This window comes from Patagioenas fasciata, chromosome 2 (genome assembly GCF_037038585.1).
Source record: "Patagioenas fasciata isolate bPatFas1 chromosome 2, bPatFas1.hap1, whole genome shotgun sequence".
Taxonomy (NCBI): Eukaryota; Metazoa; Chordata; class Aves; order Columbiformes; family Columbidae; genus Patagioenas; species Patagioenas fasciata.
Window position 1 is genome coordinate 78,886,432 of NC_092521.1, and position 14,371 is coordinate 78,900,802.

The 14,371-nt window shown below is 36.4% G+C and overlaps 1 protein-coding gene across 5 annotated transcripts in view; it reads right to left on the reverse strand.

Moving 5' to 3' along the window:
- Positions 1-14,371, reverse strand: part of DNAH5 (dynein axonemal heavy chain 5) — a 147,017-nt gene that overhangs the window by 48,083 nt on the left and 84,563 nt on the right. For all 5 annotated transcript variants that reach the window (XM_071804482.1, XM_071804481.1, XM_071804480.1 and 2 more), the window contains 7 exons: positions 13,293-13,446; positions 11,076-11,222; positions 9,386-9,627; positions 4,376-4,552; positions 3,712-3,916; positions 3,053-3,195; positions 2,187-2,321 (listed from right to left, as the gene is read on the reverse strand). In XM_071804482.1, coding sequence (XP_071660583.1) covers positions 2,187-2,321; positions 3,053-3,195; positions 3,712-3,916; positions 4,376-4,552; positions 9,386-9,627; positions 11,076-11,222; positions 13,293-13,446 — 1,203 coding nt within the window. The remainder of the gene's footprint in view (positions 1-2,186; positions 2,322-3,052; positions 3,196-3,711; positions 3,917-4,375; positions 4,553-9,385; positions 9,628-11,075; positions 11,223-13,292; positions 13,447-14,371) is intronic.

Genomic DNA, 14,371 nt, shown 5'->3' on the forward strand with positions numbered 1-14,371 from the left:
GCATTCTTGTAGGTCCGTTTTAAGTACTGGAAGGCTGCTATAAGGTCTCCCTGGAGCTTTTTCTTCTTCAGACTGAACAACCTCAACTCTTTCAGCCTGTCCTCACAGGAGAGGTGCTCCAGCCCCTGATCATCTTTGTTGCCCTCCTCTGGGCTTGCTCCAACAGATCCATGTCCCTCTTGGGGTACCTACATTTCTACATTGTGATTAGGTTCCCGTATGGTAGCCTGTAAAGTCTTCTTACACAAGTGGCATCAGTTAGACCAAGATTTCAGAAAGCCAGGGTAATTTAAAAGCACATGTAACAGACAATGCTTTGGTCTAGATTGTAATCAGAGACCTAACTGTTAGACTTGCACACCTATTTCGGATGTCTTGATGGTCAACACACTATAATCTAATAAAGTTGTCACTATTTTTTGTTCCTATAGTCTAATTAATACAAGGAAAAATACTAATGAAAATAAGATGAAAATTACATACTTGTATATTAAACATGTTAACAGTTTCTACCATGCTATGGTGTCAGTTGATAGATGATGCATCAAGCCTAGAGACAACATTTCTGATTACAGCACAAATAGTGCTTCAGCTTGGCATACTAAACTGTATTAAAAATATTTCACATATATATTGCCATCAGGCTAAAGAAACTTGAAATAATTCAAAGTAGTTCAGTAGAAATTTGGATAGGCAGTGCAGTTCAGGACTTAAGTATTCATAATTTTATTTAGTGCAGTTGTGCTGCACGTGTAACTTTTTTAATGAGCAATTTAATTTACTAAAATTTAAATTGCAGACAACACACTTTTTATGACAGATTGTTATGGGTAGCATTTATTTTATTCATGGCTTTTCATGAAATCTGAGTGAAGTCACTGACAGCTCTACCCAATTAGTGAGTCCTCATACATTGGACATAAAAACATTAAATATGATGAAGCAAATAACATGCATAATATTGTAATAGTCCAAGAACAGCTCAATAACTATCGAAGAAGTTGATTTTCTCAAATGTCTTTTTGCGGAGTCCAGTTGGAGGCCAGTATCTAGTGGAGTGCCTCAGGGGTCAGTACTGGGGCCAATATTATTCAATATATTCATTAATGATTTAGATGAGGGAATTGAGTGTACTATCGGCAAGTTTGCTGATGACACTAAGCTGGGAGGAGTGGCTGACACGCCAGAAGGCTGTGCTGCCATCCAGCGGGACCTGGACAGGCTGGAGAGTTGGGCGGGGGATAACCTGATGGAATTTAACAAGGGAAAGTGTAGAGTCCTGCATCTGGGCAGGAACAATCCCAAGTTCCAGTATAGGTTGGGGCATGACCTATTAGAGAGCAGTGTAGGGGAAAGGGACCTGGGGGTCCTGGTGGACAACAGGATGACCATGAGCCAGCACTGTGCCCTTGTGGCCAGGAAGGCTAATGGCATCCTTGGCTGTATTACAAGGGGGGTGGTCAGTAGATCGAGAGAGGTCCTCCTTCCCCTCTACTCCGCCCTGGTGAGACCCCATCTGGAATATTGTGTCCAGTTCTGGGCCCCTCAGTTCAAGAAGGACAGGGAACTGCTGGAGAGGGTCCAGCGTAGGGCAACAAAGATGATTAAGGGAGTGGAGCACCTCCCTTATGAAGAAAGGCTGAGGGAGCTGGGGCTCTTTAGTTTGGAGAAGAGGAGACTGAGGGGTGACCTTATTAATGTTTATAAATATATAAAGGGTGAGTGCCACGAGGATGGAGTCAGGCTCTTCTCAGTGGCAAACAATGATAGGACAAGGGGCAATGGGATCAAGCTGGAACACAAGAGGTTCCACTTAAATTTGAGAAAGAACTTCTTCTCAGTGAGGGTAACAGAGCACTGGAACAGGCTACCCAGGGAGGTTGTGGAGTCTCCTTCCCTGGAGACATTCAAAGCCCGCCTGGACACATTCCTGTGCGACCTCACCTAGGCGTTCCTGCTCCAGCAGGGGGATTGGACTAGATGATCTTTTGAGGTCCCTTCCAATCCCAAACATACTGTGATACTGTGAAATCATGTGCTAGGACACTTAGTCCTTTTAAGCAGGTCCTTTTTTGTTTTTGCAATTTTTCAATTGGATAAACCACTTTCAGAAGCATCCTCCTGGCAAATCCTCAGAACAATCTCTGAATCCAGTCATTGTATTAGAAAATTAATGACGACTATACCTGGAAAATTAATGGGGTAGTTGCAGATGAAAAATTCAAACTCTTAGCCATGTGGCTTTCAGGGTTATATTTTGACATAAAACCTTTGATGATAACAGTCTTTGCAGTTCCTTGCTCACCAATTAGCAGGACAGCCTAGACAAAGACAACACTGAAATAAGATGAAACGCAAGAGCTGGGTGTCTTGGCAAAGCCTCAGCAATTCCATTGAGCTTTTAAACTGAAATGAAGCTACACAATTTATCTGAAGTGAATCCTCAACAAGGAACGTGTGGAAGCAAAACGGTCAATGTCTCAGACTTTTGCAGGCCTCAGAAGTTAAAAATATTTGCAATTAATGGTCATGTCAGTCATCATGATTTAACTAAGAAAGGAATGGATTACTTGCAAAAGGAAGTGATTATTCAAAAAAAAAGCACATAACGTCTAGCACCTCGGTATCTGAAATATTTCAGTTGCTGTTGTTATTTATTATATCCTGCTTATCTGACACAATTTTGGTGAAGAACAGGTTGCATAACCTAAAGGTACATAAACCCTGTAACTGTCCCTTGTGGGCAGAGTTCCCACCAGCAGAGTCTAGCACTCTGCTGCCCTACGTGACATCTCCTCCCCAAAAGCTATAATTACAGTTATTAATATTTCCACTACAGAAAGGATGGGTGAGGGCAAGACAAAAAAGTCCAGAAACAGTGAGTGTTCAAGATTTCAAGCATATTTACATGAATGTAACCCCTGGAATCACCATTTTACATTAAAAAAATAAAATTCCTTCTTTTCAATAAAATAGTAGTTCAGTTCTACTTCAAAAAACTTTATCATATGTATTGTTAGCACTACTTAGATGTGAAATACAGAAAAAGTACCTTGCCCTGTTTTGCAATGTTTTTGATAAGGAAATCCATTCTCACATTGTCCACATTAGGCACAAGAATGGACCCATACTCTGGAGTGCTGGTGCTGGGATATACATACTCTTCAACACATGTATTCCAGTGCATCCACTTACCTAATAAGAAAGAAATTAAGTTAGTGGTTTAGAAATACAAGGCATTGTTGCCACTTTTATCTTCTATTGAGTTGTTTCATCAGTCAGTGCCTCTGTCCCACACACATTAATTGCACTCTGTAAATCCGGAACAAAATTATAGAAACATATAATAATAGAATCTCTCAAACTGAATCTAAGAGCTTTACTCCTCTTTCCTATTAATACATACATTATGACAAGGACAAGGCTTGTCTATTTTTGTTCCCTTGACAATTTATCAACACAAAGTCCATGCAGCTTTTTGTAGCAATATATCCACATTTTGATTTCTCACAGGAAACAGGGGAAAAGTTTTATACAACATAACCAGTACAGTGTAGCTGGAAAACAAAATTTGCTAATGAACAAGAATGCTAAAAAAAAAAAAAAAAAAAAAAAACACCACCACACACACACAAAAAAAAGTTCTGAATCAATTTTCTAGAAGAAGCACATATTTTAAATTATCCCATACCGCCCAGCTGGGTTACTAACCATCAGATGCCACATAATAATTAAACATGGTATCTTCACTGCCTTCTGGGATATGGGGAAGATCAAGTTTTATTGTTGCATGGTTTCGAAGCCAGTGCTCCATTTTGCATCTGTCTTCCAGTTCTAGTAATGCTCCTACACTCCACATGAGAGAGAAGATGTACAGCCTTTCCAAGTATTTTGGAGTCAATTCCCCTCCTTGCTCCTGAAGGATTAAGTCAGGTTTTTATTTTCAATAGTCTGAAAATTCTACTTGATAATCATTAGTAATATCAGATTAAAAGCTTTGAGTCACGTTTAAATTTACTGATGTCTTCATCAATGAATAGACTGAATCAATATGAAATAGACTACAAGATATACAGAAGTATTCCATAAATTTCAGCTTTGATCACCCATTAAAGAATTTGATCGGTTTAAATTCTAGTTATGATCTGATAATAACACAACCAAAAAAACTGACAGAAAACTGTTGCCTAATGCATGCTACAGGTCAGTGCTTAACATCAAATCCAAATGTGAAAGAGGGTATATCCTAGCTATTATTTTCTGAAAAAAAATAAGGTGTTCCTTCTTAATGTACCTCTTCATTTATTTGCATACTCAAAGAATATTCTCTCCACATAACCTTGACTTAAATATCAAAAAATCCACACTACCTTACCTTGGGTGGGATGAGGCCCTGCAGCATATTAATGCTCTGCATAATCACAAAGGCTTCCAACATTTCAGTCTTGCATTGCAGAAACTGAACACTAAAGCGATATAAGTCTGGGAATGACGAAGAATACAGCTGACGTAGAATGTCAGCTTCTTGGAAAGAACGTTTTTTCAAAAATCCCTGTTAAAAAGCACGGTGAAAAAATAAATTTAGTTCCCAATGTAAGTCTCAGTAAATTCAACTCTAGTAATCCAAAAGGTTGGGCAGGGTTTGGCTAGCACAAGGTCAAACCTTACACAAATACACATAATTCCTACTGGATGTTAAACATGGATACTGAAGAAAAAAAAGCACTTTATTCAACAGCAAAAAAAAAAATACTTATCAAATATGTTTTTAAACTATAATGGCTGTTTAAGGTATACAAAACTCTGTAAATAAATAATACCATATGTATTGAAGACGAGCGTGATTTATTCTGTACGTTAGTACGTAGCAGTGATACAGGATACCCCAGAAACACGTGGCAGTTGCAGAAAAAAAGTCAGAATTTCAGGGAGGGATGTCTGCTGGCATGTGTAGTGTTTTTATTGTGCTTCTCGGTATCCATAGTGCTGCATAAACAAGACCTAATTAAAACTATCTATTTCTCAAGATCATAGAACAGTATTTGTTCTTTGATGCTTTTAGCTCAAAGTAGTAATCTGCTTCTTTGAGTTAACCTGAAGTTTTCTCTTATCTGTGTGGCAGAATGCTTCTCATTTACATCCCATGAATTTATTTCCTACATAAAATACACTCATCAGCAGAAACACTTGCAGATTCTTCCCCCAAATTCAAACTAGAATTTGGCATAAATTGGAATCAAATTAATTCCATTTAAACATAAGAAGGAACACTTATTGCTGTTGTTATGAGAGTGGTCAAACACTGGAACAGGCTTCTCAATTTTTCTCCAGAGTCTCCATCTCAAAACTCAACAGGACACAGTCCTGAGCAACTCACTCTAGTTCACTCTGCTTTTGGTGAGGTGTGTTCAACTACACAATTTCCAGAGGTTGATTCCAACCTCAACTATTATTTTGTGCTTCTGTGATTATTTTCTATACTTCCACCTTCATAATCTTTTGAAACTCTACCTTTTACTGCCCAGAGCAAATAAACTCTGGGAATGATATTTAAGAAAGACTTTCGAGAAACAGGTAGGTAGAAAACAAAGTGCTAAAAATTAAATGGCAGAACTACTTAAAATAGATGGCTGCAACTTCATCAGCTGTTCAGAAAATATTAGCAGTAAGTAGAAAAGTTGGTAAGATGTTTTTGCTTTGGAGGAAGTTGGTGAGTAATAGATAAAACCTATGATCACTTTGCAAAAGCTGCTTAAGAAGCATATTAGACCAGAACAGCAATATGAAAAGTTTGAGAACTATTTCACTGAATTTGGAATTGCTTATATTGCATCCCAGCTGCTATTTTTAGTTGTTTAGAAATTACAAGGATGGGAAATGTAAGCATATACAACTTCCTGAGCTATTTATATTTGTTTCTAATTATTTTTCAAAGTTCTTCTGAAATATCAACAAATACTATGCTTCTTTCAGCATCTGAGAATTAGGCACTATTGAAGTAAGGAAATCCTCTAGTGAAGAACGCAAGATTAACATCTACCCTGATCTCCTGGAATATGTAGCATATTATACTACAAAACAGATTTAAAGGGAGGTGTACTGAAAGAGCCATCAAGATATTTTATTTATGAAGTAAAACCAAATTAAACAAAGAACAAATAAATGTTATTGGCTCAAGTGATTAATAACTATAGGTTGCAATTTTATAACCAATGGGGTGGAGATGCGGGGAGAAAGGGAGGTTAGAAGGGTTGTTTCATCACTGAAGTGAATGTAATTTTTAACTTCCTTTGTGTTATCCAAAAAGAAAAAAAAAAAAAAGCACCAAACATGTTATTGTTTTAATTTTGACTGTTGCTGCCACCAATATAAATTAATAGCATAAGATCATGAATTAAATGAAACTACTTTCATGCAACGCTTAGTTACTTCAACACAACAAAATTTGGTCTGCATATCTCTTTAAAGTGAGGAGGTAAATCATGACCGATGAGGCAAAATAAAACGCTTTTCTTTGTTTTTGCTGTCTTTGCAGCTGAATCTACAGCTCAATTTAAACAGAAATATTCAAGAAGATGTTGTCTGCAAATTAGTCAGTTCATAGAGGCAGAGTTGTGAGAATCTAAAATTAGTAGGCCCTATGCAGTACAATAATACAGAAAGGAACTACACAAGTGGAATCTCATGGGAGCCACTGTCCTAGATGCATAATTTACACTTACACTTCCCAAGTATCCATATTAGTTTAAAAAAAAAAAAAATTATATATAATATATAACATTGCAATAACATACAAAAGGCACTTCTATTGACTGTATGTATTTGCACCAGTAAAACTTCAATAAACAGCCAAATTTTTAGAAAGCTTATTAAACTTTTATTTTTCTTATAAGAATGCACACATTTTGGACTTGGCAAAGAAACCTATCAAATTAATTGGTGCTGATTCTCAAGGGTTGCTAAGTAGCAGTGATTGAACCATCAGCTTCATATGATTTAATGTCATTCAAAAAGGGAAAGGGCTCTCTAGGCACTACTAGAGAAATATGGTAACAACCCTCTGCAGCAGCCCTTAGTCCTTTACAAGCAGGAATACTCCACAGGCAACAAGTCACAGCACAGGGATGCCTCCAGCACAGGAGAGAGTTTCTGATTACAATCACATTACTTTTTCATCTTAATTGGTGTTGTGGTTTAACCCAAGCTAGCAATATAGCCACGAGAGCCGTTCACTCACTCCATCCCCCTACCCCTCAAGTAGGGGAGAGAATCAAAAGGGAAGGGAGAAACCTGGACTGAGATAAACTGAGTTTAATAAAATAACAAAATAGTAATACACTACTAGTGCATGAAGAAAATTAACGCGTTTTCAGTCAAACCAACACAGCTAAGGTTAAGCGAGGTTCTGATGCCTTCTCTAGTGGATCTTGTTGCTCCTCAATGTTTTTCGGGGCATTATTCATGATCTGCCATTTCAGATCTGCAGGTGCAAAGAAACCTCGCTTCTCTTACCACAAATCATAACTTTACAGCCTTCCTCATCTTGATAGTTTCTGTTCGCCAAAGCTTTGAATGCAGTCTCTCACTTGCTCTCCTTTACATTACAGGGCTGGGGATCTTGAGCCTGCAGCATCTCTGCAAAGAGATGGCACTGCACTGCTGGGCACTCAGAGCTTGAACAGCAGTGTGCTGTCTCATGGTTTCTGTCTGAGCTGGAACCTCTACTACACTAAGGACACTTGTTCTAAGCAGTGTCACAGACCATGTCCTGTGGCATGTCAGTTTTTTCTCCATTGCCAGACAAATCAAGGATTTATGGACAAGGAGTCTGGCTACGTAAGACTTACAAGCATGAGAAGCTTTATAAGCTAAAAAAACAGCAATCTGAGAGAGTAATAATTACAAAAGGCTTCCTCATCTACTAATATCTGAAAGTTAATACAAAGCTAACTGTATTTCCATCTGACTAGTTAAGCAACACTGTCTACATGACCATTAGTTCTATTTTACACAGATATTCTATTTGATTTGGAAAATGAAATGAGTGAATGAGAATGTTAAACATTCATTTTAGAAATTTAAAAAAAAAAAACAGCTTGTTAATACGATATTTTCTAGAAAGAAGTAAAGTAAAATTCAATCTGTCAGCTCATAGTAACCAATAAAGTTTTGATCTTTTGAGTCTGCAAACAGGGGGATAATTATGCTTACAAGGGCCTGCATGATGTTCTAATTTCCTAAACAGGAAGACTAAATTATTCTTAGCTTTAAATTAAAGTTTAAAGGCCATATAAAAGAAATTTAATTTGGGATGATACAAAAATATATTAGCCTGGTTTTCAGGATAAGGCAATAAAGTAATTCTTTCTATGATCACAGAAATCAGTGTCCTAGCAACAAATAAGTTTTAATTTTTTCATACTCATGAGACAGTCTATGTTTCATCAAAGCAAGATAATGTGGACAAAATATCCTCAATAAGACTGACTTAAATTTTTAAAAAGTGTTAATCCTGAGAAGCTAACTTTACTGATAAATTTCTAAGGCCATACAGGGTTTAAGAATAAAAAAAAATAAAATAAAATAAAATAAAATCAGAAACCAACTCATTTTTTACTGCTGTTGTCTACATTGTTTACTCAAAAGAGAAGAAATCTGCAGCTAAATGCTGTAAGTTTTCCTGAAAGGTATTCCTATGGAACATCAGATAGCTTCTTCGGAACTTTTATATTTCATCTTTACCATGATATTTGCCACATAAATATATATATATATATATATATATATACACACACTATGTTTGAGTCTCTGAATGTATCAGTTACTATATTACTATATGTGTTCTTCACACATTTTGCTTTTAGGAATGTTCACAACTTAACCAGGTAAGAAAATAAATTCACAAATTACATTCATTGATGCTACATTGACTTTATTTCTGATCTAAATCCCAAATGCAAATAATTTTAAGAAATATCAAGATAACTTATATTTTCTTGAGGATTTTCAGATTCCTGAATCAACCTGTTTACTGTTTTTCCTTCCTTGGTCTCAAGCTGTACTAGGGCCTGCCATGTAGTTGTTATTCTGTCAACCAAAATACTTTTCAATTGTATAAAATAACTTGAATTACAAATTTGTCCCAAAGTGAAATATCCGTGGTTTTACACATGTATTATATTGACTACGTTCCTGAAAAAATTACATTATTCACTCCTGCATAAACTCACATAAACATTGCTGTATTAAATACTGACTTAGGAGTTTACACAGTGTAAAAGCTATTTCATAGCAAAAGCCACAAAATTAGGTCCTAAAGCAACAACACTGTTGAAAAACAACCAGTAAAACTTTCAATATGTAAATAATCATTTTACTCTTGTACCTCAAGGATAGGGCTCCAGCTGAGAACTGATGAGCTCATGAATACCATCCCATTCCTTGAAACTGTTGCTGGAGAAGCATTATCAATATTATGAGGTTCAAAGACTATTTTGCAATTTGGTGCCATGGGTATCCGATCTCCATTTGCTAGCGTTAAAGTTTTGTTATCATCTAGGACAGAATTAAGGTTCTCAATCCAAATAGCATCAACTGGACCATCAAGAACTATCCAGATGTGGTCACCTATAGTCCGAAATAACAGGAAGAAGTTTCAGTTTCTTTCAAGGACCATTTTCTTCTCTCTGCAAATAATTTTTAAAACTAATTCTGAATTCGTGCAGACAGATAGAATCTCAGCTTTTACTACAACTACCTTTTCCATCAGTCAGTTTCAAATAAGTACTTAATTTCATCAACTATTGATGAAAATTATCCATTGCTCAGTATATAAGGTGTCATCAACGCAAGTTATAGGTTTGAAATAGCCTCAAACAGCTTTATGGATCCAGTCTTAAACACAACAATAAATTTGATTTATTTCAACTCCTCATCACTTAGGAAGCAGCCAGCCCTGCTGTGCATTGCCAGATAGATCTTCAATCAGAGATGGTCACACTCATCTGCCTTCAGAGTGAGTCCCTATTATCTAGGCCTAGGTGGTTTGATACGTTGGTACATATGAACCAAGTAGTTTCTGGACGAGAAACTCTCTCACCTCTGAGGGAGAGAGTCTAGTCTTTAGAGACTTTTCGTAGCTACAGCATGAGATGGCCTGGAGTTTGTTTCATAAAGAGACGTTACAGAAGTGTTGCAAACAGTGAATCTGAAGAAGTCGTGGGAGTGTGATAATTTATATTTCATGTTGAGGGGAAAAAGAAAAACGAACAGTTAATGCTATGCTGCATTCTCAGGGGTGCTACATTTCTAGATTTGAAACAAAACCAACAAAATAAAATCCAAAAGTATTTTCTGTTTTAAAAGTATCTGTGTCCTTAAAGACTAGGAATTTTTGTTTGAAAATTGACAATGCAACAAATGTTTGGATTTTGTATTTTGGTAGTTGGTTTTTTTGGTTTTGCTTGTGTTTTTGTTGTTGTTCTTGTTTTTTCCTTTAGTCCTTAAGGCCTAATGATAAGGTCAAATACTAATATTCAGAGAAAACAAGGAAGAACCTGTCTAGTATCAAACCATCAAGGCCTCTCTTTTTACTTAAAATAGCAGTCTAAGAATATATCCCAGCATTATTTTAGGCAGAAACTGATTGTCTAAACAGAACTGTCTAGTGCCATTTGAGATGGACTATGGTGTGTGCAGGGCTAGCAGGTATGACACAGAGGACATTCACACCCTTGTCATGTGGCAGCTGGAGACCAGGTAGAAATCTTGACAGCATCAAAATTTTTGAGAGTATTCCAGTGCTAGGGAATGGACTCTTACCTTCCACTTTTCTTCCATACAAGGCCTATAATTTGAAAGAGAGGGATCAGCACATTCAGTTAAATGGTGTTTGCTACACTACACAGTTTGAATACAAAGAGTTTAGAGCAGAGACTATACAATGGACAGAAGTTCTTGCAGCAATATTCCAATGCTTCCGTGTAAGTTTAAAAAAAAAAAAAAGTCTGCTAATATTTTTTAAAGATGTGTCATACAGCTTATTTTTTGTGAAAGAGAATTGTTTTTCATCATACCTTTCTTGGCTCTTAAAGTTTTCCTCCAGAGTGTTGAAAATATGCCATCTGTCCAATCATTTGTTGCCACATCGAGACGACCAAACATTTGTGAAGCAGTTATGGCTTTAGGATTCATTCTCATTTCACGATGCGGCTGTCCACAATCTATGAAAGCAGATCATCAGTTAGTTTTGGTATTGCTTTTTAATAGTCAGAGAACTTTGACAAATTCGAATTCATTACATCCAAATGTATGGTTTCATGTGCATTCAGAATTACAGGAAGTTGTATAATTACTTGGAAAACTTATTTCTTGCTATACATCAATATTTGTTAATTGGAGCCATCAAAATTTAAAGTAGAAGTTCTGAAACTTTTGAAAGTACAATTCACATTTCATAGATCCATCAGGAACAGAAGAGGAGCAAGATGAAATTTATTAAACGTTAGTTTAATATTTTGAAGGCTTATCAAACAACAGAGCTTTAAAGCCTTTGACTTGAACGTACATTTTTTAAATTCAATGGCTAAATACCGGGCAGGTGCTCCACACGATTCATTGTTTTTTTGTTTTCCCCTGTTGTGCACTTGTATACATCTTGGAATAAAAAAAAGTATATGACATTGGCATATCCCTGTGAAGTTCCTTAGGCAGATAAATTCTATCAAGCCATACCATGATCATATAATCTTTATATTTTCCTCATTAACAACTTAAAAATTCCTATGCCAGACACCTTTAGAAAACTCAATATTAAAACTTAAACAGGAACCATTAATAGAAAGAGCTAAAAAAGAAAGAGCTAAAAAAGAAAGAGCTAAAAAAAATGGCTTATCTGAAAATCTTAATTATGGTCAGAGTTCACTATCATGTCAGATAGAAGCCTGGCAAATCATGTATTTTTACATTTCATGAGGTTATGCCAAAAGATCAGCTTGAAAAAAGTATTGTGGCAGCTCTATCTTGGTAATGGTTCACATCCCAGTACTACAGAAACATGGGAAAACAGCATAATGCAACTATCCATTCCTTCTGCTATTTATCCTAAACGGAACAGTCATTTATACTGCAATGTAGAGCTTAGAGTGTTGCTTAAGCACGCTAAGGTAGTGCGTGGATGAGAGACTGGCTAAACCACTATCAATTTCTGTAAGATTGTACAAGCAGCCTGCTGAAGCCTATGAAATGAGGTAATACAATCTTACCTCAAAAGAAAAGTTTTTTCTCCCCCAGCTATGAGTTTTTAGTTTAATAAAATCAAACAGAAGTTCTTCACCTAATAATTATGTTAGAAATACAGAGAACAAAAACACACACTTCTCAAGTGTCCAGTCAGGACATAAAATGAATACACTTGAAGACTTTGTCATTGCCTAAAACAGGAGCTATCTCCTAGCAGAAATAAATGATAAAAGTAGTTATTTTATACTGCAGATAAACACGCTGTCACTTGAATTGTATTCAAAAAGTACTAAATACTTGTGATTCAGGCTGGGAGAGTTGGGGTGGTTCAGCCTGGAGAAGACTCCAGGGAGACATCGTGGCAGCCTTTCAGTACTTGAAAGGGGCCTATAAGAAAAATGGGGACAGACTTTTTAACAGGGCATGTTACGATAAGACAAGGTGCAACGGTTTTAAACTAGAGGGGAGAGATTCAGGCTGGACATGAGGAAGAAATGTTTTACAATGCGGGTGATAAAACACTGGCCCAGGTTGCTCAGAGAGGTGGTAGATGCCCCATCCATGAAGACATTCAAGGCCAGGCTGGATGGGGATCTGAGCAACCTGATCGAGTTGAAGATGTCCCTGCTCATTGCAGGGGGTTAGACTAGATGAGCTTTGAAGGTCCCTTCTGTCTCAAACTATTCTATGATTCTATGATTAGGAGAAGATTTCAGCATTACCTCAGCCAAATTTGGGAGATGCTTTAATCACTTGTTTTAGCTGCCTACCCAGACAGTGCACCTCTTTCTCTCTTTCTCAATGTTTCTAGAATAAGAACTTCTAAGTAACATAATATGGAAAACATAATACATATTATATGACTTTGAATGTTAAACATTTTCAAGTTCTTAAATGGTATTACTATAATAGTTAGTATTACAACCCAGAAACTGATTCTTTCAGTGATATTTTCTCACAGTTAAGTAGTTGAGGATTTCTGTGAAGCAATATGGTTTAAAGTTTACAATATAGCAATTTAAAAACAGTTTACAATACAAATGCTCACATACCTGTCATGGCTTTCATTAAAGTATGGATGCAAGCAGTTTTTCCTGCACCACTAGGTCCTAGCGTCATTAGTCCATGCCTTACTCTCTGGGTTTCGAAAAGTTGGATAACTTTCAGTTTCCAAGGAGGGTGACAAACAAGTCCAGCTTCCTCCACCTATAGATAGTGAAAGAAAATCAAAGACAACCAAATTAGTGCTGGTTTAGTGCACAAAAGAAAAATAAAAGAAGATAGACCATCTCTTTTTTTTCCTTTTTAGCTCTTCTTAGGGTTGAAATGTCATCTTAAGGAAAAGTCAAGAATTTTAGAAACGTACTTCCTACCAATGTCTTTAATAGCCACATAGCATTTTCACTTACCTCTCAGAACATTTGCCTTTTGATTATGATGATGATTCGTGTTTCTAAATGCCCAAATTTTTTCAGTAAAACATTTTGTTAAATATTTCTCAGTTTACAGACAGACCTTTGAGTAACTTCTTAACAGCATCATTCCAAGAAAAGAAATTATGGTTTACAATCAAATATCACATGCTTGTTTACTACTTTTCACTAGTTCCAAGCTTAAAGAAGTTATCTTACTATCATGGTAGTGCTGTTGCTTGTGAAAGTGACTCAGCTGGAAGTGAACAAGAAAGCCTTTAGCCAGCAGAAAAAACTAGAACTATTTCCTAAGGATTCATAAGACACTATATGTTTCTGACTGTAAAAAAAAAAAAAAAAAAAAAAAAAAAAACCACCCCAAACCTGAAGATCATGTTATAAAAGTGAAGCTCTCAAAATAACAATTATATTTTAACTCAAGTATAATTTCTGTTTTAAAAATCATGTTCCACAAAAAAATCTCAGAAAACTTTTACTGAAAAAACTTTGCTTCTATGATTACTGTCACATGTTCAGTTAAAAATCATGGAACTGGCACTACCACTTCCTATATTACTTGCATATTGAAGCCTATGTCAGTTCAACTTTTCTCACTGTGCAAGGAAGCCAAGAACAGAAGGCAGCACAAGATGAATTAATCAACAGCAACCATGAAGTATATGCTGCCACTGACTCCTCATTGCCATGAGCTGCCACTG